The sequence below is a fragment of the Primulina huaijiensis genome, chromosome 12, assembly GCF_012295235.1.
Source record: "Primulina huaijiensis isolate GDHJ02 chromosome 12, ASM1229523v2, whole genome shotgun sequence".
NCBI lineage: Eukaryota > Viridiplantae > Streptophyta > Magnoliopsida > Lamiales > Gesneriaceae > Primulina > Primulina huaijiensis.
Window position 1 is genome coordinate 1,540,344 of NC_133317.1, and position 21,747 is coordinate 1,562,090.

The following is a 21,747-nucleotide window of genomic DNA, read 5'->3' on the forward strand; positions in this document are numbered from 1 at the left end:
TTAGGAGAAAAAAACATGGCACACGTGTCAATCAATCGGGGACAAGGAGAAAAGTTCAATGAATTCCTCTGTTTTGGGTTTTTGGTTTATTTTTATTTTTATTTTTAAAAAAGTTTTCTATTGCCATTTAAATTAGTTTCCTGATAGAGAGAACCATCTTGTCTGAACATGAAATGAACTGAACTGAATAATAATGTTTGCATAACAATATTTATACTAAGAAGGATAAATAAACCGCTAACGGTGAGAGATGTAATAAAATCTATAAATCTTGTGATTGAATCTACGTATGACAACATGTTAGAAATTCATGTCAAATTATCATAAAATATAAATAATAAATAGTAAATGCACACAAAATTCCATTGATTGATCTAGCATGAAAGTTATGCATCTTTCAAGAAACAGAGAATCGACCACCTTATTTTTTGACTTAGATGAGAACATAAGAAAATTCTAGAATATATGCATTTGGGCTGAAATTATTCTAGCCCAATTAAATTCAATCAATCCAAAGGAAAGAAATTGATCGTCAAGTTTAACAGCAAAAGCCCATTAAATTCAAAAATAGTTAAGATCGTGGCGATAATCGTGCATAGTGTAACAAGGAGTGGGGAAAACTACCCAGACATTGAATAAAAGAGAGAATCTGATAGAACTTGCAACACTCAGCAAATATTTCAAGTTTCTTTAATCTCAATATTCCAATTTTATTTAGTTCCTCACATGTTAAATCTAGATTCCAGAAACTTTATTTGAATATTTTTTTGTTTTGTAAATCCCTATTGATTTGTATATACATAATCATGTTGGAATTTTATTTCTTCAAGTTCTAATATCGTTCGTTTAGTTATAATATCATATTTTCTTATGAGACTAAAACTTACTAATAATTTATTAGAGAATGCTTAATTTGAAAAATGGGGATCGAGGTGGCTTTTAAATTTTTTGAAATTATGATTGGATGTGTAAGTTACACGCCTGGTCAAACTTCACCTTAATTTTTTGAATTAAGGTTTTAAATGGGTTATTACATTTTGTAAAAATCCTAGAAATGTTGGTCAACATGGCTAGTAAGTTTGAAAATTATGGCTTGACACGGTTGTTGCAAAATCGAAGGTGGAGAACTGATAATGTTTTATCAAAATAAACATTGATTTGGCTGCATAATTTTTGGAAAATATGATCCATGCATTATATATATTGTGCTTAAATTCGAAAATATGATCATGCTCAGTTTGAAAATTTATGAAACGAGTGTGTCTAAATTTTATGGCCTTGAGATTGATCATAATTAGAAAATTATGGCCTTATAAATAAAAATAATGCATCAGCAGTTCGAAATGATAGGGATGGGTTAAAATCATCATTAATTAGATAGTTTCATGTATTTTGTTACAATAAATGGTTCGAACGGGATTTTTTTAAAAAATTTCCAAAGTTCTAAAATTTCATATGGATCAAAAGTATAAGTCCTAAGGAGTATAGGACAATTGAGGGAATTAGATTTCGAATTTCCTACGTGAAATTATTAGCAACTTAAAAATGGTTACTATAACCCCTCATATTATAACTCATCTTATCATAGTCATATCACGGTTACTATAACACACCGGGTAAGGACCACAACATGGTTACTATAACCCCTCATATTTCGGAATTAGAATTCCGATATCATTTCAAATTTGAATCATAACAGTGTCTTAGAACATACTTGTGACGAATCATGAAACATTAATGAATCATGGATAAGAAAAAATTGAATAAAAGGAACAAAGTTCGAATCAGAAAAAAACATATTATGGTCAGTTGATTTAAAACATATGAAATCTTTGATACGAAAGCCAACTTACAAAAAAGTGTGCAAAACTTTATCAAATATAGCGTAAGCCCACTTGTTCTCATGAATGAACCTGACCAAAACTTGCTGGCAACTTCTGATGCAAACTTGAACTAAGAGATTTATCTTTATCTTAAACTATTAGATGACATTATCAATATCTTTATATGTGTTTTGTTTATCTATCTTTTGTTTATTTAGGATTGATTTATATTAGATCGTTTGATTTCCTAACTATTTCAAATTCTGGATTAGATTATATTTTAGTTTTCGATTTAAAGGCTATCATTAACTTAGGTATAAACAGTTTTGAGTTAAATAGAAATTGATAATTGAGTGTTTTCTCAATTCTTGACGTCCTTAATTCTGATTTTGAATTACATCAGTTAGTAACTATAGCCTGCGATTCTGCCTAATTTTTTGCCATCATGGCTCCACTACTATGTTTTTTCAATTTTGCGTGATCTTCTCACCACTTTTCCTGACGAGATAATCAGGGGCGGAGCCACATGCTTGTGTAAGCCTGGGTGGCCCAAATTTTTTTTAAAAAAATTTATATGTAAATTTTGTATAATTTTGGAATAATATGATATTAGCCCAGGTAAATCAATTTAAAATATTAAAAGATTTTAGAGTTTAAAATTCTAGCTCGGACAGAACCATATTTCTAGTTCCGCTATTGGAGATAACCTTCCTACGCCAGGAGCTTGCTGAGTTGTGAGCCAATCGGAGCACTCATCTTATTCCTCTAGATTCTGGGAATGAGGGTGATAATTTTTTCGCTGCGCCTCGTGGTCATGTATGTCTATCTAGATCTGTCGTCGTTGTAACCACAACGATGATCGTTGTTGGGAAGCATCCTTCAAGGTGGATATCCTTGAATTTTTTGGGTAAACTGGAATTGGATGAACTATAGGACTGGCTTATATCTGTGGATGAAATGCTTTACTTCGAGGATGTGCTTTAGCAAAAACAGGTTGTGCTCATCTCCACTCGCTTCCGAGGTCACACCATTGCTTGTTTTCTCGCATTGAATCTGCAGAGTCCGTGTGATAAGGTCGCTTGCGGAATTCTCATCGTTGGATCGGGATGAAATTTGGACAACATAAAAGAACGTTGTGTGGTACAATATGAACAATGGAGATTGAATTCAAATCTCTGTATTATTGGCAATAGGTTTTGAACAGTGACTTTTTGTGTATTCGTCTTCATGGGTTTGAAGGGTATTTACAGGTGCAGACGGTGAGCTGAAAGTGTGACGAACTGTGTCTTAAGATAATATTATTTTAATATTTACTTAAAATTGTGAAATTTTCTTATTATATTATTTATTATAACTGTTGCTCGTAAGACAAATAAACGGTCTCCACACATATTAAAATAAAATTAATATTAAAAGTCCACCATTTTTAAATACCACAACCATAAAATCCCAAGTTAAAATATCCACCCAGCTTTGAAAAAATCCAACATAATAGTAAAAATCTCGATTTACTAGTCACCAATAAGAAATAGTTTTAAACGTGCATAATTTAAATTCTCGTGAAGTACAAGATTCTCAGGTTTGTACTGTCACTAGTCTGTGCATGCTCACTGGTCACTGTCTTCTGTCTCCTGTCTCCTCAACTACATCGTCTGCATCGATCAAGTTTAGTGAGTCTAATGACTCATCATACATAAACCGTGAATAACAAGTAATACGTAATAAAAATTGATGGAATTTTAAACATAGCTCGTACTAGCATAATATACGAATAAATAAGTATAACGTGACTTTCTTGCATAAACATTTTCATAAAATCATATTTTAGTGCTCGTCATAGTAATCGTAAATCATTTCGTATAGAGTTCTGTTTAATGCAACTGACCCATAACATATATCGTTTGATCAAACTAAACCACAGAACTGGGCCAGCATGGAACACCATAGCCCTTGCACTGGATGCCCACCTCCTAACATAACATAATTACTCCAAAGAGGTTGAAGTGGTCCCCGAACACGTTCTCCGGCTTCCAAACCCGTAACATAATTTGGCCACAAGACAAATCGTATACCTCAAAAAAATAATTATTTTGCACTTCATACATACTTACGAACATCATGAACCTCGTTGGATCATCTTCGGACATTCTGCCATAACATACTAAAGTTTATACCCAAAACAGCCCCTAAAGTATATTCGGACTCGTACGAATCCCGAATTAAAAAGAACCACTTAGAACGTACCATTCGACTCGGGACTCGACCCAAACATAAAATACATCCTAACCTACTGCCCAAAACCCTAAACCAACCCCGAACCATTCCAGAACCCCGTACCAAGAACAACAAACCATATAGATACAAGCTGCCCAAAGAGCGATATTATGACATTTATGCATTTCGTACGAATTTCTATCGATTCTAACTCGAATCAAGCCCGAACCAAGACCTAGACTCGACCCTTAGACACCACATAAGACTCTGGTCCAGCCCGCCCCAACCCCTAACACACCACAGCCCCTTAAACAACCCAAAACCGTGCACCCTAACTCTCGAGCCTCACATACGCGTGCAATACCAAGTTCGGCTCCAGCCTCTTAGCCATCCAACCATACCCTAGCCAACCCAGACCAGGATTATCAGGATCCTAGGACCCCACCTATACCCTAGCCATGCACCCCGGTCCAGCCTTCAAGCAACTCGACGTGAAAACCAGCGGCCCAACCCCTATGTGCGCGGATGTGTGCTTGCTTCGTTCCTTATGTCCAACAGCCTCTTGACCCATCATGGGTTGTCTAATGGCATCTAAACACATCCTAAAACATAAACATATGTAGCAGCAAGCCATAAGATCGGTCCAGCAAAGACAACGATCAAAAACTCGAGGAAACGAAGGAGTTCAGGCATATTTCGTATTGAAACGAGTTTTAATAACATTCAAGCAAACATATAATCAAACCAACAAGTTTTCATGCATATTTTATATCAACATACATTACATAACATGAGAGATGTATTAAAAAAAAGTTTAGACATGCCTTTGCATTAAAAACGCACGAAATATCGATAACCGTTGCGAGGAAGAATGGAGGTCTAACGGAGAGGATTGCTGCGCCTAATGGCTCGAAAAGTGGCTAAATTTATCAAGGAATGTTGTGTGATGATTGACTAAGCTTGCTGATGGAAGAAAATTGAAAATTTCTCAAGTCCTAATTAAGCCTTGAAACTTTCGGTCAATGTGTGTGAAAATAGTGTGTGTTTTGTGTGTTTTGTGTGTGTGCGTGAGTTATGTAGATTTAGGACTAAGATTCTTGTATATAATACTTAGAAATATATAATAGGTGTTTAGGTTAATTAATATTCAGGCTTTTAAAATACTAATAAGCCCTCCAATTATTTTAAAATTTGACAAATTAAAACTCATACAATTTTTAAATTCTACCCATAATTAAATGCTACCTAATTTAATTAATTAAGTCATAAAAATAATTATTAAAATATTGTATTTTGAGTGGAATTATTTAAATCCCTTATTTTGGAATTTTGTTAATTAGAATGTTTAACATACTTTTATTTCACTCGATAATTTAAATTTAGTGTTTAAATGCTAAAATTCATAAATCATTTAAATTCCTATTTTCTTGGCTTAAAATAAAAATTACAAGAATATAACTTAAAATTTTTTAACAACTTAATCTTCTTTGATCTCCTTTCTCGGTTCTATACACTTTTTAAAATAATTTAACATGCATCACCTAAATATTAATTAAATAATTAAATTATTTCAATAATACATGGCATGTACGTGTATTGGTTTTTAGCATTACAGAAAGGACAGTCATATTATGGCCATTACCCGCACATTTAATGGCCTTAATCAGCCATGAATTAGCTATTTAAGCAGCCATTAAATTGGCCATTCAACTTTTTTAAAAAATGCATGTGTTGCTTGAATATGGTTCAGCAGATTACTTTTTGGTGCTTGGTTTTATGTCTTACTCACTTTTTTGCATGGTCCAATTACTTAGAAAAGATTGTATGGTTTTTCTCCGAATTTGCAAGTCTTCACATTTGTCTTTCGGAAGACATGATGATATGAAGCTAGTATGGAAGCGGGAGAGCTACGTAGAATCACCAACTGAACAAAATAATTTCGATGGGGAAGATTTATTAGTGTGGTATTATATATATATATGAATCAACGTACTCGACACTTTTTGTTTAAACTTTGATGGATATATGTACATTTTGTTTTCGGGGTAAAAAACTCGACTAGACAATGCTTAGAGTTTTAAAATGGTTAATAGCGCAATGATTTCGTGCAGTATCTAAAAATTTGGCAGACTCGAATATGATAATACGAAGCAAATAAGGGAAATTATTTCAAATCAAGAACATAATGCATGCTTACAACCAAACGAGTGGAAGCCATGCAAATCATCGAGAGAACCAACTTGAAGACAACACATACTACGATGTCCCCTTCCGACGAGGAGAAAACCTTTATTACAACACAGATTATGGCCCCTTTGGAAAAGGAGAAAATCTTTATTACAATCAACAACCCACATCCATAATTTCTGAGAAATCGACGGATAATTTAACTTGAAGAGGCAGTTGTCGTGGCTGCAGTTTTCTGGGGTGGATTCTCAATGATCTTGATACCACCAATGGTCACGCCTGGTCCCTGATGTCTAGGCACCAATGTGAGTAACACATCCTCGTCATCCGACACATCCATGTCCTCATACACATCCGTCAGCCTCAATCGAATCGAAGTCGTCGCCGTTTTGTTCGTTGTCTTGTGTGGAATCTGAGCATAGGTACCAACATACGCGGCCTTATCTAGTTCCGTAATATTGTCGTCCTCATCGTTAATGAACACATCGAATTTCAAGAACTTGGTAGTGTCCACAGTTATGTTTTCTATCACCAGAAGCTCATCGGCTTTTCCTTTCTTGGTTTTGGGAACCAGGACTCGGACAATTGACTCGAGTTTGAGGGGGAAGACTGTCTCTGCTTTGTCCGCTGCTGTGCTAGTTCTAGTGACCTTCGCGGTTGCAGTTTGAGGTGGGGGCCTGTAGTCGAGCCAGGGAAGGTCGATTCTTTCGTAGTCGTATCCCATTGCTAAGTTGCTTAAACAATCCTTTACATAGACACGCACGAGCTGAGAATTTTCGTCGTAGAATACAAACGAGGAGTTGAGAAAATCAGGGTCAGTGATTTTCTTGTCCGGAACCTTACTACTGGGCAGATAGTACTGCCATAAAGTCCACATTCGGTCGACATTTCCGTGGTGGCAGTAAAACAGCGGGTCTCGACCCGCTGAGTAAAAGTTACCCAAATCCTCCCCGCTGGGCTGTCTAGGATCTCCAACCCAGGCATGAACGGATGTGTGCGAGCCACGCTCGGAAGCTCCCGGCCCAGGGTTGACAGCGGTTCCTTCTGGATACGGTTGTCCCATAAAATCAGTCGCGGTCGAGTTGCCTCGAATCATCTCAGTATACATAACGGTGAGGTTATTAGACACGACTTGAAGAGGGTCAGTGCTCCCGGTCAGGCCAAGATCAACCACTGCCGGCGGCAGGTTTGCTTGGTTGCGTTTTTCGTCAAAGATGGCTGCATTTGGATTGTTGAACATGGGTGGGATTGTCATCCCTTTAGGATTATCCCAATTCCAAAATGGCAAAGCGAAAGTGGGGTCATTAATCATTTTCCCCAAGATTCTCTCGTAGAAATACAGATACCATCTATGGAAAGGGAAGAAAAGCCAACTATTGTGCACTTGAAGATCCAGATCACCCTTCCCGGGTTGATCGTAAGCCCCATTGCAGTAAGCGCAATGGATATTAGCTTGCTGCATGAAGCTACGCGGGTCGTCTGCCGGAAGACGTTTCATCCGATCGATGGCTAAATTGTACTTGTATATGTATTCAGGTGAAACTTTATGCGCAGCAGGCCTTATTTTCATTTTTATGAATGGAGGGATCTTGTAATCCGTGATTTTTTGTACAACCGGGGGACAACAGTTGACATCAAGTTTTTCGCCGGTGTTCAAATTTGTAGCAGTACCACATTTGTCGAGCTCCGGTGCTTGTATGGGATTCGCAGAAGCACCTGGAGCCGAACTGAGGTTGATGGCACTGTAGAGGCCACCTATACCGAGAAGCATGTTCCTCCTATCCACTTTCCCTTGGGAGGTTTCAGAGGTTGGTTTTTGGATCTGGCCATCGGTTCTACAGGAAACTTGCAGGCGGTGGGTACGTTTCGTGGAGGTAACAAAATGGGATGGTTTAGGAAATAGACAGCGGGGGGTGGCGGAGGGATTGTTGGTTGTGTGGGCGAGGGTTGCGCATGGCAGGTGAAGTGAAGCCATGAGTTGTTTTGGGTCTCACAATGCATTTAGCTTTCCCCTTTTTATAACTGTTAGTGTTAGGATATAACGTGCAAGTTAAATCAATACATATTGCATGCACTAACATTTATGACATGATGACCAGATCGCGAGTACGTAATTGCTTTTTCCAATATATGACTCCTGCCAAAACATATGTTATTTAATTAAAATAAATTTTAAAATCTATAATATTTTAAATTGAGTTTTTCGAACTAAAATTATATTAATCCAATGAAATTTAATTTTTTCAAACTATCCATCGTGTTACATGCTTAATCATAGAAAATTTAAAGGGTTCGATTATCGTCCATTTGATTTTAGAGGAAAACTTCTTTCATGGGGTGTCCAATGGAATAATTCGGAAATTGTATTGATTATTATTTAATTCACTTTTTTTAGTCTTTTATGGTCTTATAAGTTAGGTATTATTTTGAATTTTTTTAGTCTTTTTTATCGAGTATTAACAAAATACCAGCCACATCAACATTTTTATATATCACATCATCATTTTTCAGTGTCACGTCAATACTTTAATAAAAACGGACCAAAAATCAAAATATAATCTCGCTTATAGACCGAAACCGCAATTTGATTAATTACAAAATCATAACCGAAAACAAACAAACTTAGACGACCATTTTAAATGTTTTTCACAATTAAGGGTACGTTGTTAATCCGGTCTATGCGTTTGAATTATTGATATATAGCCGTGAAAAATATTACAAGTACTGAGAATTAGTGATCTCTGATTGTCAACCGATTTATTGACCCAACTAATGGACCAAATAATAAATGTTTTAAAAATATATATATACATGTATAATTTGTTTTTGTTATTTTTCAATATATAAAGCTCGGAGAATAAATTTCATCCCATTTAGTAGCATGTATATTTATATATAATTTGGTTACTTGTTATAGCAGTGAATCCTTATGAAATCGTGATAAATTTTAGGGAAAGCTAGCAATATTAATAATGATTTTTTTTTTCACTCTATGATTTTGATCTTTATGTCAAATTTTAATCTTAATATATTATTTTTAGTTGTAATTTTGGTCTTTTTCTCCGACATGACATTTATTTAACACATATATGGTGCATATATGGCTCCGAGACGTCGCTAATGTATACAGTCTCAAATAAGCACTTTTTCGATAATAAAAAAAAATGATTAACATTTCTAAAACTTGAAAGATACATGAAGATGGAAATTAATGGATTATACATAAAAGACCATAATTGCAAATAAATAAATATATATGACCAAAATTACATTGTTCCCAAAATATAACTTATATAATCTATATTATTTGCGTTGTTATCGATTGTGTTTATTCCTAGATATTTTTCTACGAAGATGGAACTTAACCATGATATTTAATTGTATATATTCATGATAATTTTTAGTTTAACACACACACACACACAAAAATATATATATAATCGTCAATTTTAATCTTTTAATGATTCTGCACTAATTATTTTTATCCTTCTTCCCAAACGTTCTAAACTTTTCCTTTAGTTTTAGGCAAAAACTTGTGTGAGACGGTCTCACGGGTCATATTTTGTGATACGGATATCTTATTTGGGTCATCCATGAAAAAATATTACTTTTTATGCTAAGAGTGTTACTTTTTATTGTGAATATCGGTATGGTTGACCTGTCTCACAGATNTGCCCTCCAATTCGTTTTCACGGGTATGGTCTAGAAAGATACAAATCTAAAGATTCCATATCTATAAACATGCATCATATATTATTATTTATTATTGAATATATACTATAATATTTTTTGTCCGATATTTCGTGTCCTGTCACATTCAGTAGATGTCTTTGATCATACGGTCTCAAATTTTGAAACGAAATGTAAGGTTAGGACGAAAATTAGTTTACTAAGTGAAAGAAATCTCCTCGCAATACAGTCGTACTTGAACACATGGTAATCTTCCAATTCTTTAATCTTTGATCGAACAGAACTTCAAAAATAATCGATACAATCATGTTCAAAAAGAAAATCACTGGTACTAACGGTACTCTCTTTTTTTTCTTTTGAAAACTTTTATGACTGTTTTACAATGTAAGAATTAAGATTCTAATTATACAAATTCATTATCAAAGGGGGTTATGTGAATTGAAAGGGGAAAAACTGTACCAATCAGCTTCCAACGTCCTAATTGGTTACCAAAGAACTATGATAAATTGCCGAGTTTGAGGCATTTTTTAGCTGCACATATAGTCAAGTGTCAACATAACCTTGTGCTCTATTCAATTTTGGGAGGGAAACTCATTGTAAATCCTGTTTACTCTGAAGGTTCATCGAAGCAGCTGACCATAATGGCTGTCGTTTAACTGGGCTAGCCGTCGTCAACATGATTAGCTTTCATTATTTGAGACCTTTCATCTGAAATTTTCATAGCCAAGAGAAGCATCCAATTTGTAGGCATTGTATTGCTCCAGGGAGGATATTTCTTCTAATGACATTGTTGATGAGCCGGAAGTCAAATAATGGCGAGGTACACGGGCTCTAGTAGATCAGGATAGTATTATTAGCAAATCAATTATAGATATAAATGCTACAAATCAACTTATATGATTGCTGGACTCGCACTCGGACATGCAAAATATACCTTCTTCGTTTATTATTGCCAACGCTTTCAGATAAACGAGAGGTTTCAAATCTTGAAATCTGGCTTAATGTTGAAAGGTATTCATGAAATGGTTCACCCTTCACTGCTAAGTATGATCTCGATGGAACTACAGATTCGAATATATTGCAAATATGTGGATCTGATTTGCTGCATCGCAGAAAAAATTACAAAAATAGCATTATAACAAGAATCTGCATATAACCAAAAGCTACCCGTATGTCAGATGAATTAGGCTGTTCTGCGATTCACTTGCATTATCATATAAAAATATGGAGAGTAAAAGCAGCATGGCAAGAGCCACCAAATAGAGGGTGAGTTAAAAACATCATACCATGTTAAGAGATTGGAGCTTTTGGATGTTTTTGTATCAGATATCTCAACCATTTTGCGCTCCAGACTAGACAATTTCCCAAGTGCAATCGAGCTTACTGAGGATGATAGCATTTCTGTGGTCAGATCCAAGCTGATTGCAGATCCTGTGATTGACCCTAAAGACGCAATTTCCTTGGCATAAAAACACATCCCATGTTGAGCAAGAATAGATGACATCTTCAATTGGTCATCATGAAAACTATATGAATGAGTTTTTTCACATGGACTCATCAATGGTCGCAAAGAATCCTGCGATATAAAAATAAATCATTATGCTCATCAAAATCATATGCAGAAAGTGGTATCAATATGGAATTGAGCACTCACATAGAGTAGTGTGTGGCAATCATTGAGTAAGAGATCGGTGTTTGAAATTACATCAGTTATTCCATGCGACAATTTCAGAATTTGCCAATAACTTTTCTCCTCTGTAGTGACATAATTCCTCAAGTCCTTGCATTGACTACGCAACCGATTCCAGGATTCTTGCACAGAATCAAACACATTATCAGTTTTATGTTGGTTGTCAAAGGATTTCAATCTACTTGCAAAATCCACACAACTACACTCGTCTAACACTTGATACTCTCTTGGGACATCTGCCTCACATTTTGATAGAGACTCTCCAACCTCCTCTTGATAGACAAAAGCTACACCAGTCTCAGAATGATTTCCAAACATTTCCTGGTCAGTTGGAATTGCATGGAATGATTCATTATAGTAGGCACCAACTGTAGCTTCCAGGACAGGTAATGAATCTTGGACAAATGAATTAGCAGCAGTTGCATTTGCAAAATGACCATAAGATACTGTTGTTGAGTATAGATCTGTATCATGGATAAGCTCTGTCTCGGGAACATATGATGATTCTGGCACACACGATATGTCGGGTGACTTGCATATGTAATCCATACATGAATAATCAACTCCTTCAGAGAGCTGAAAACAGTGTTCTTCCAACTTGTCTACAGCAGAACTGTAGATTAGCTCAGTTGGAAGGGGGCCTATTTGAGTTGTTAAGCAATGGGAAGCTAGCATTTTGACATCGACATCTAGCAATCCACCTGAATCTAGGAGAGTACTGCCACCCAAAAACTCATCTTCAGAATCTGAAGAAAGAACTGTATTGGTTTTTCTCCGACGACGTGGCCGTCCAAATGCAATAGGGGAGCAAGAAGAATCGAAAAGCTCAAGGTTGGCATCAAAAGCTGTATATTCAGCTTCATCCTGATGCGATGTGTGCAATCTTAACATTGCTTTCTTTTTCGCCACAAAGGGATCTAGTTCATCATTCTGCCTATGGATATTTTCTGCTATACTGTCACTTAGTTCCTCACAATTAATTGGGATTTCTTCTGTCAAAACTAAAGAATTAACAACCTCCTTAAACACAAACTCGGAAAGCTGTGAAAAGTATCCCCAAGGGATCATTTTAGGTAGGATGTGGTGCCCAGCGTCAAGATCAAAAGGAACCGGGTTGTATGTTGTATAAAGTTTATTGCCTGGACAATTAATACATTAGGTGTGCATGAAATCAAGATGGCAAAGCAAGTTGAACAAGAATAATAACAAGAATTACGCAAGCCCAAAATTTTTAAATATTTATGCAATATGCAAGTACTTGAATGCGAATAAAACATGGAACCTGGTGGAAAAACTAGAGAGAAATTGGTTCCATCAATTCACAGAACACGCAGAGCATTGGTGCAGATGAATTATGGAGATATAACAAAATTGATTTCTAGGATTTAAGCTTATGAATAAATTTCCAAGTCCTCATTTCAATGTACATGAAAGCCAATGAGGCCTAAAGAAGTCAGTTGAATGTTATCCTTGAATTTATACATAAATGTTACTCATGGTCAAAAGAAGCCAGAAAGCATCTATTATCTTATTGGGCAGACACATTTATCTAAAGAAAAATATTGATGATTAATTTTCGACAGGAGAAACCTAAGAACATAAGGATTGGTTCAAAAATAGATCTATGCCTAGTAAAACCATCAAGACGCGTCACAACTTTATCAACAGAGAGAAATTGAAACATCAGTATTAGTCAATGATTATAACCTCTCTTGGTACTTTGTCCACACCACCAAAACTGAAGAAGCATGATGGTTTTACGAATGTCTTTTTGACAATGATCGACAAATCTTTCCACCAAGAAAGGATGGATTTTGATATTTTCTGCAGCACAAATCTACAAGGGTGTGATAATGTAGTCTGGATGGACAGTACTCAGACGGTATTTTGATTGAATAATTCACTAGGAATGCATACCACACTAACATGTCCAAGAAGATCTTTCAATGATGGCAGAAAAAAGCTCAACTCTGACCTGTCCAAACTCTTAGGGAGGACAGGACTATTACCTGCATATAAAAAAACAAAAAACAAAAACAAAAACAGAAAGAAAGAAAGAAATACAATCAATTAACCATCAACTGGCAAGGAAATAAGGGTGTAAGTATGACGAATGAAACTTCTTACTGTTGCTAGTTAATATCATGGGCCGCTTTGCAGTCTCTGCTAGTTGTTGTATAGTCGATATAAAACCATGATCTTCACATAGAGTAGCATCCACATCCTCAAAAAGAATCAATGTCTTATTCCCATTTTGACACTTGTCAGCAAGGTTATCTCCTGAGGTTATTTTGTCCGACAATGCATCAGCATTTTGTGAATCTTCCTTATCCAATAAAGGTATCATCTCCAAAACTTCCATGTCAGGGCAATGAGTCTTGGTATTGACAGGCGAAAAGAACATTGAAAGAGACTTGTCCGAATTTATAGGGTTTCCTGATGTTCTGAAAGAAAACCAGGCGATAAAATATATGAGTTTGTTTTCCTACTAAAGATCTATTTCATTTTAGCCTTCCAAGATTAGTTTAAATTTTAAAAAAAAACAAATCAAAATTGCAACAGATATGCTTACACATTCATTTTTCAAAACGGTTAGCATTAGAAACTTAAAATGGTTAGCGCTTGATACTTCAATGTGCTCTAAATTTATGTTGCGAGAGTAATAAGCACCCGTGTTTTCTTGTAATGGATTTTGAATGATTGAACGTGAGAAACGAATACACATGTTAACCTACTACAACAACTTCCTTATATTAAGCAATGTTACCACATGAAATACAATTTTCTTAGAAGGCTGTATAGAGTACTAATGGCAACTCATACATGGCTAATGAAATCGAATCTCATGAGGTAAAATTCATAGAGAAAATACTGCTTCAGACACCCACACATTGACCCATCTCTATCTTCCAATATTATAAAGTCAAGTAAATGTGAGAGATAAGTGTATGGAGACTGGTTATGAGCAGACTAGAAATCAATGCTGGATGAGTAATCCAATATGTTAGCACAACTCCCATCTAAGGTATGATTCTGCTCCACTTTAGCGAAAACGAACATTCGACATTGACTCATTGGAGCCGCAAAGATCAGTAACGTGTATTTCCGATTGACCGTACAAAAGTTACAAACTAGCCTTCCAAATGAGATTCATTTCCAAAGAGGCTTTCATTCAGAATTTTTAGTTGCTTTACCTCGTGCACTCATTCCATCCAGTAGACTATCACCTACACAGCACCTTTATTTGATTTTTTTTTGTCCCTCCCCATCTGCCTGCTCTTCTGGAAACCCAGTATTGTACAAGCACCGGATAGAGTTCTCATGTGGAGTCCTTTTACTTTCTTCAAACTTTATCTCACTTTGGTTCTCAGTTTTTCACTAAGCTATCTCATATATATATTTAGCCATATTAACAATAAAAATTAGTACAGGAATGTGTTTCTGCTAGCAAGAGAAAAACCAGACACTTGCTTTTGTAAAGACTTTGGCCATTAAATGTAGGAAGAGTTTGAGACAAACCGTTGAAGCCAATGAGATTCCACAGCCTCGCCAAATTTTTGCTTTACAAGAGCTCCATTTCTCCAATCTGATGCATTAATCTAGACAGACCAGAAACATAAATTAGATATCTTGTGTCCTCACAGCTTTTATACAGCTAAATGGTAAAGTCATATAGAGCAATAGAGTTAGTGAACTATTTTCCAGATAAAGCAGAGGTAGCTAATAAACAAGTTAAAGTTCGTTCCACGAGTGTAGTCAGCAACCGATTCATTTTCTTCACTGGCGTCAAACATTTGATCCTAAATATCAATCAACAGATCTCGGATCTGACTTATCCATGAACCATAATAAACAAAATCCATTTTTGGTTTAAACACAGAGGGAGGAATGAACAATGGGAATTCAACCATGCCACGACTGAAAATCTCCTAACTATGACATGGATAACAATTCAGTTTTACATTCTGCCACATGAACTGCATGCTAACAAATCATTTTCATACGTGGCATGACGATAAAAGGTATTTATGACTGATGTATACCAAAGTTGCATAGCGTGAACCTTAAGCACAGTTGTTCCAGTATAAGAAGTACCTCAATTATCTGAAATCCATGTTCTCTTGCACAAGCATAGATAGCAGCAGACTTCCCACTCTGCAAAAGCCAACTCTTTCAGACACCAACAATCAAATAAGCTTCTAAAGTAGAACTACCGAAAAAGGAAATTTATGCATTTGATATAGTATGTTCACAAGAAGGAACTAATACCAGAAAATACCATAACTTATGAAAGAGATGGAACTTTTAAGCTAATTGTTGATCAGATATTAAAAGGGTGATAGAAAAATGGGAAGGCAGAATATACTGGATCAATTTATTTTTTAGATGTTTTTCCTACGTCCGGCCAATTGATTACAGTCACTTTGCAGGCAAAATCAAACTTTACAAACGAGAAAGCAGGAAACAGATGAAATCTGCTACATACCCCAAACGGTCCAGTAACTAAGAGAACGTTCTTCAAGCTGTCGTCACCATCTGTAGTATCTGAGTCACAGTCACTTCGCAGACAGTAGTGACCATCATCTTGAGTGAGGCATTTATCTTCATCAATGCAACCCCTACTTGCCGGAGAACCCTTTTTCTGCCAGAGTTGAAGCCATTCACTTAAAAACTTCACTGATTGACCATTACCACATATCTGTCATGAAATCCATATAACTGTATTAAAAAAGAGACAAAAAGATCAAGAATGTCAAAGGACAGGAACTTTAAGAGCTTATACATCTAATTAATAGGGAAGCATTGATCATGTTCCCATAGACTATAGTAACTCGTCCAAAATGGGTAACAGAAAAAAGTAATGCTCAACTTAAACAATAAGCACACTGACAACATTAACAAGGCATCTTATAGGATTCCAAGTAGGTGAGGAATGACTTCTTGTCCGGTTTTCTATCACAGAAAGAAGGTATAACATGCTGCTTCACAGAGCAGCTCAATAAGACACGAATTGATAACAATTAAATGGAAAACTTTGTGCTTTGCTTTAGAGGAGTTTGCTTGAGTCACCAAAATAATTCTAAATAAAGTGAATGAAATTTAGACTAACATAGAGTAGAGTAAACTAAAAATAGTGCCGTAAAGAAACCATCAAGCATCCCATCAAAGTTATGCTCGATTAAACTCTTTTGGCTTTAAAACATATAATCTAGGTTCCTTGAACTGACCTCTATGTCTGGATTTCAATTACTGCCAATGAAGCACAAATTAAAAGCGTAAAAATTGATCTACACTAGAAAAACTTTTAATGCACTTTCAACAAGAACCCACTAATGCTGTTGAATTTGACAGACGGATGCAAGACATTGTAACTAATAGAGAAGGCTTCACTTGGCGAAAAAAGTGTAAATGCTATGCTAAAATGGAGAAGCAGACATGCAAACTACTTAGATAGTGTTTGCAAAAGCTTGTTTTAAATGCCTCCAAGCTTCTAGCCAATAAATGTTTGGAAATTGTATGTAGAAGCTGGGAAACACTTAAAAAAAGATATTGCAAACACTACTTTAATATCGTGTATCAACTGAAAAAAATATATACATAATTGGTCTCTTCAGAAAATTGTTATCCTCAGCCAAAAATAAAGTTATCACCAACACATCCTACAGAAATGATACATATAATTGCCTTGAAAATCAGTCGAATGTCACGTAAAAGAAATTAAACCTGCTTGGCATTCTGAGGTCGGTATTTGTCAGTCCATAGGCAATTTTCATGCTGATTGTGACTGGTATTGTAATTAGACATAATCCTGGATTGGCAGCAGGAAGAAATGCAGATAAAATGGTCAGATATAAACAGGAATGACATCTCCATGGAAAAAGTAAAATGTTACCTTTCCTGGAGGTTGGAATCCAAGTTTCCGCAGCTAGAATTTCCAGCAAATAAATCATTGCTTTCAAGTGTGAGATCCTGCCAATGATGAAAGTAATGATCTCTGGCAATGTTCACATTGATTTTGCCATGATAGACCAGACATAACTTTTTTTTAAAGAAAATACAAGAAGAATCATCAATAATTCAAGTGAATTTTCATATGCATTAGACACTTCTTTATAGGAGCTCAATAGAAAGAAATGTCCAGTGAGATAGGTGTTGTGTCATGCTAGACATTCCAATTCTGAAATCGTGAGTACAACACTAGAAGTGAATATTACCACTGCAATTTGAACTGATGAAGCGAGTATCTCTTCTTTGTTGTATCTTATCATATCCACATCCTTCGGGTATGCATCACATAGTAATCTATTACCAGCCAATAGTGAGGATGTAATAGGATGTAAACATTCAAGTTGATCAAGCGACCAAATTGAGACCTCTTTCAGTTGAATAGAGCTCTGATGAGAGTTTGGGTGTAATGAAGTTCGTGTGAAACGAGAGCCACTCAAATAATTATCAAAACTCAAAGACTCAACTGATCCTTCATAAACTGGAGAGCACTGATAGTAAAGAGTATCGCTGACACTTGTTTCTGGAAATATCAAATGTCCCCAATCAAGCTTGATGTGGTCCTCCTGGGTGTGCAGATTACAAATAGTAAATATTTTTTTACTAGAATGTTTTCACAGAAAAAAAGACAAATGACATCCCAAACACTAATTTGGATTCAAAAAAATACCTCAACATTTTCAAATACATGGATAGGGTTGAAAATAACGCCTTTCTCCTTTTTCTCAAAAAAGGACCACTTGCTATCTGAACCAGTCAAGTCTTGGTTGTTTTTCCCCGATTTCCATGATGTGAAAAATGGATGTACTTGTTTTCCAGCAAATATACGAGAATTTTCCTAAAAAGTGCAGAAAATCCTCAAAACCGACAATTATCTCAGGACATCTACATGCAGAGTTCTTGAACACATTTACAGGCCAAAAGGTGTTGAACCAGACAAGAGAAAAACATCCAATTTATATTAACTACCTCTGCAGTCAATTTTGCCTCCAATCTTAGATTAGGGATTGTTGGCAACTGTTGTTCATCCAGTGTAAGTTCAAATGCAATTTCAGTCGAACACGACTTTCTGGAACCATTTTTTGTCTTTTTGCTTGGCGTTGAGTTCATTTTTTCCTCTTTTGGACTAGCGTTATGCTGCCTCTTTGGCTTCTGAGGTGTACTTTTTCCATCTAACCGAGTCATAGTTAACAAATATTCAGGCAGGCAGGATTAAAAAATAAAAAATTTACAGAGTTCTCTCACTTGTCAAATGTCTTACATGTATTATATCACATCGTCATCATATAGAGTGGCGGATAACAACATAAAATTTTAGAAGAATAAATTAAGGAAATTTACATGATGGTGATATGGATTGAGAAGGAAAAAGTATTTGAATATATTATTATTTACCAATAGAGATGGATCTAATTAAGAACACAGAAAAAAAACTGACTTGTAAATTTAAATGTTAGGTGTTATATAGATTCCCTCCATACCCCTATTTCAGGGAGGTGAATTTTGGAGTCGTTTGACAGTACCAAGAATTTTCCAAAGATCTGACGATATCTAATCAAAAAATTGTGATCTCTGTAAATTCTACCTTTTTCAAGTATTAACTGCTTATTGACTCCTGTAATGCTCGAAAGTAATCACAAAACCCTTAAGAAAAAAATAGGCATAAAACCCTGTGATTTTAAATTTATTGTTAAAACCTCGATGTCTTCCGATGGCGCACAAGTACGCACATGTTCTGCATGTATTCATAGTTCTTTTACTTTTAAATCAACCACCCAACATAATACACCTTTTAGCCTACTAAAATTGGAAGTTCGTTTATATAAATTGCAAATATAGTTAAAGAAGATGATTTGTGCTAATTGTTACCTTTTAAACCTTTCTTTCTCATAGATGTTAATAGACGGAGAAGAACCAAAAACCTTCAGACATGCATATGAGTCGCAGATTGCAAAGAAAAGAGTCCAAAAATTATAAATGAAAAACATGTGTGTGTTCAATCACAAGGACTTTTAGGTGCATATTTTAGAATCACATAAACTATGTGTCTATCTTTTTTCAAGGGATTTTTAGCTATTTTTGAATATCAATGTGGCCAAATACACTTAACCCTCTTTTGCATATAAGCTAAACAATTCCCAACTTTATTCATTTGATCTAAAAGACTAAAACAATATCATATATTAGGGCCCACAAAAAACTGTGCAGCCTGCAAGTAGTCCCTTACACAGAGGAAGCGAAAAGCATAGAGCAATTCAATTAGTCAGGCCCTCTAATCCATTGTATTTAAAACTTACTAGTGTCAATGGGTGCTCATCGTAGAATGGATAAATCATCACCATTACTTAATCTGGCACCTCCCAAAAGATTTTCTTTGACAAATCCTCTTTAAGACCACATTTTGACATGCCTTTGCAAAATTAAAATATGAGCTAAGAAAACATACTGGCAACTGAGATTGAAGGCGAACATAATTCATCAATTTTTTCAGGTGAATCAACATGGACCAGCTGGTTTCGCTGCTTTTTGTTCTGCCCCCGTTCAGAGGCCTTCACAAAAAAACTTGACTCTACAATAAATTTAAAAAGCAATAGAGTCATATACCATTTAATCCATGTTTTGTCACCTATTAAATATCCCGTGACATTATAAATCGAGAAGCAAGAATAGTAACATAATCCCCGCTGTTGCTTGACAAGGATCAAACAAAAGGTAAGATGAAATTGATAAATGTTCACTTACTAATAGTAATTGGGGAATCATCAAAGTCCACTTGTTTGCTTGAAGACTCCTGGCTAATATTTTTAACCTGAACGCAAAGCACAGGAAAGTGAGAGGAAACAAGGCTGCTTGGGTTATACGTAATTTTTCAACTAAATTTTATTTATCACCATATATTCAGGTAAAAACCATGCAAAACAGATGCCAAATACTTGCTTACGCCAGTTGTATACTTAGCTGTATTTACAATCATTCGTGATTTTATGAATTCTTTAATTACTGAATCAGCATTTTGATATAACTTGTTTAAACAAAAGACAATTACTGTTAGCAAAACATCAATACAGTGAGTGCCAGAGACAGAATTATAACAGCAGCAGTCTTATATCATCAAGAAGACTAAACAAGCACTCCAGGCAACAATTAACTCAATACAGCCTCTACTAAGCTCACAAACTCATTAGTACCAAAACCGGCACTGTGCAGGACAAAAAATTATTTACAATAAAGCACCAGCAAAAAAATCATATATTTTTTGAAAATATTTGAGGTTGAAACCTCGAGCACCCGAATTCTTAATGCTGAGAAAATAAATGGACCCTTTAACACTTGACTTGGTTCTTCGCATTTCGAGCTCGTTTCGTCAGCCACGGGTTCAATATTTAAAACCTAATGAAAAAATTGCCGCTACCTATTTTTAATTAATCCGCAAGTCAAAAAATATTTTTTTGAAAGGGAAAAGGAAGGTTCGATCCACTATTTTCCCTAATCTTCCCAGTGACTTATTCCTGTGTCCTAAACTCATTGAGGTAGCAACAACAAGCTCTTCATCAAAACAAGCAAAAAGTGCCGATCAAGTCGAGCAATTAATAAAGTACGAGGTACACCACAAACCTTTGTAGAAGAACCTGGCGGTGTCGTTTTTGTTTCAGAATTAGGCTTTCTCTTAGTTTTCCTGCGTTTTTCTATGCTGCCACACTCCTCCTCTTCCTTCACCTCCTCTTCTTTATTCCCGTTTCCAACCTCGATTTGGATCAGATCGCAATTCTCAGCTTCCTTGACTGAGCTCTCCTTGTGAGGAAAGAGCGTGGATTGTACCATTCGCCGCCTGACTCCCATCCCCTCCATAGCAGAATTAAGGTTGGATTTTGACTGATCTCTCGCTAGATTACGTCGAGGGGGAAGGGGAATTTCGATTCCGGAGAGAATTGGTGAGCCAGAAATACTTAAAAACTGAATTACACTTTCGCCCCTGAAATAGGGAGCAAAAAGCAAATAGTGAAAGTGGGAGGATTCCTGGAACCGGTGGAAGCGTTAGGTTATCTATCGTTTGGATTTCCCGCGCGCTTCTGGCTTTTTTATTGTTTCCCGCGCTTGTATCCTGGACTTAGCACATTGTCGTCGATTATACTTGGC

At 35.8% G+C, this 21,747-nt stretch overlaps 2 protein-coding genes across 4 annotated transcripts; both read right to left on the minus strand.

Moving 5' to 3' along the window:
- Positions 1-6,192: 6,192 nt before the first annotated feature.
- On the minus strand, positions 6,193-8,224 carry LOC140989624 (polyphenol oxidase I, chloroplastic-like). The gene has a single exon (XM_073458916.1). The coding sequence runs from the start codon at positions 8,197-8,199 to the stop codon at positions 6,424-6,426; it is 1,776 nt and encodes a 591-aa protein (XP_073315017.1). The 5' UTR covers positions 8,200-8,224; the 3' UTR covers positions 6,193-6,423.
- Positions 8,225-10,149: 1,925 nt separating this feature from the next.
- Positions 10,150-21,688, minus strand: LOC140989753 (uncharacterized). Of its 3 annotated transcripts, XM_073459137.1 has the most exons (19): positions 21,226-21,687; positions 20,353-20,419; positions 20,057-20,179; positions 18,580-18,782; positions 18,281-18,448; positions 18,078-18,176; positions 17,820-17,999; positions 17,498-17,574; positions 17,329-17,413; positions 16,091-16,303; positions 15,700-15,759; positions 15,124-15,203; positions 13,732-14,048; positions 13,522-13,613; positions 13,312-13,441; positions 11,569-12,743; positions 11,201-11,490; positions 10,849-11,016; positions 10,150-10,745 (listed from the first exon to the last, which is right to left on the minus strand). In XM_073459137.1, exons 1-19 carry the CDS (start codon positions 21,457-21,459, stop codon positions 10,619-10,621), a joined length of 3,888 nt encoding a protein of 1,295 aa, XP_073315238.1. In that variant the 5' UTR covers positions 21,460-21,687; the 3' UTR covers positions 10,150-10,618. The 3 variants fall into 3 exon arrangements, with proteins under 3 accessions (XP_073315238.1, XP_073315237.1, XP_073315236.1); XM_073459136.1 differs by having other exon boundaries at positions 13,522-13,606; positions 13,725-14,048; positions 17,820-18,176; positions 21,226-21,688; XM_073459135.1 differs by having other exon boundaries at positions 17,820-18,176.
- Between the last annotated feature and the right edge of the window lie 59 nt (positions 21,689-21,747).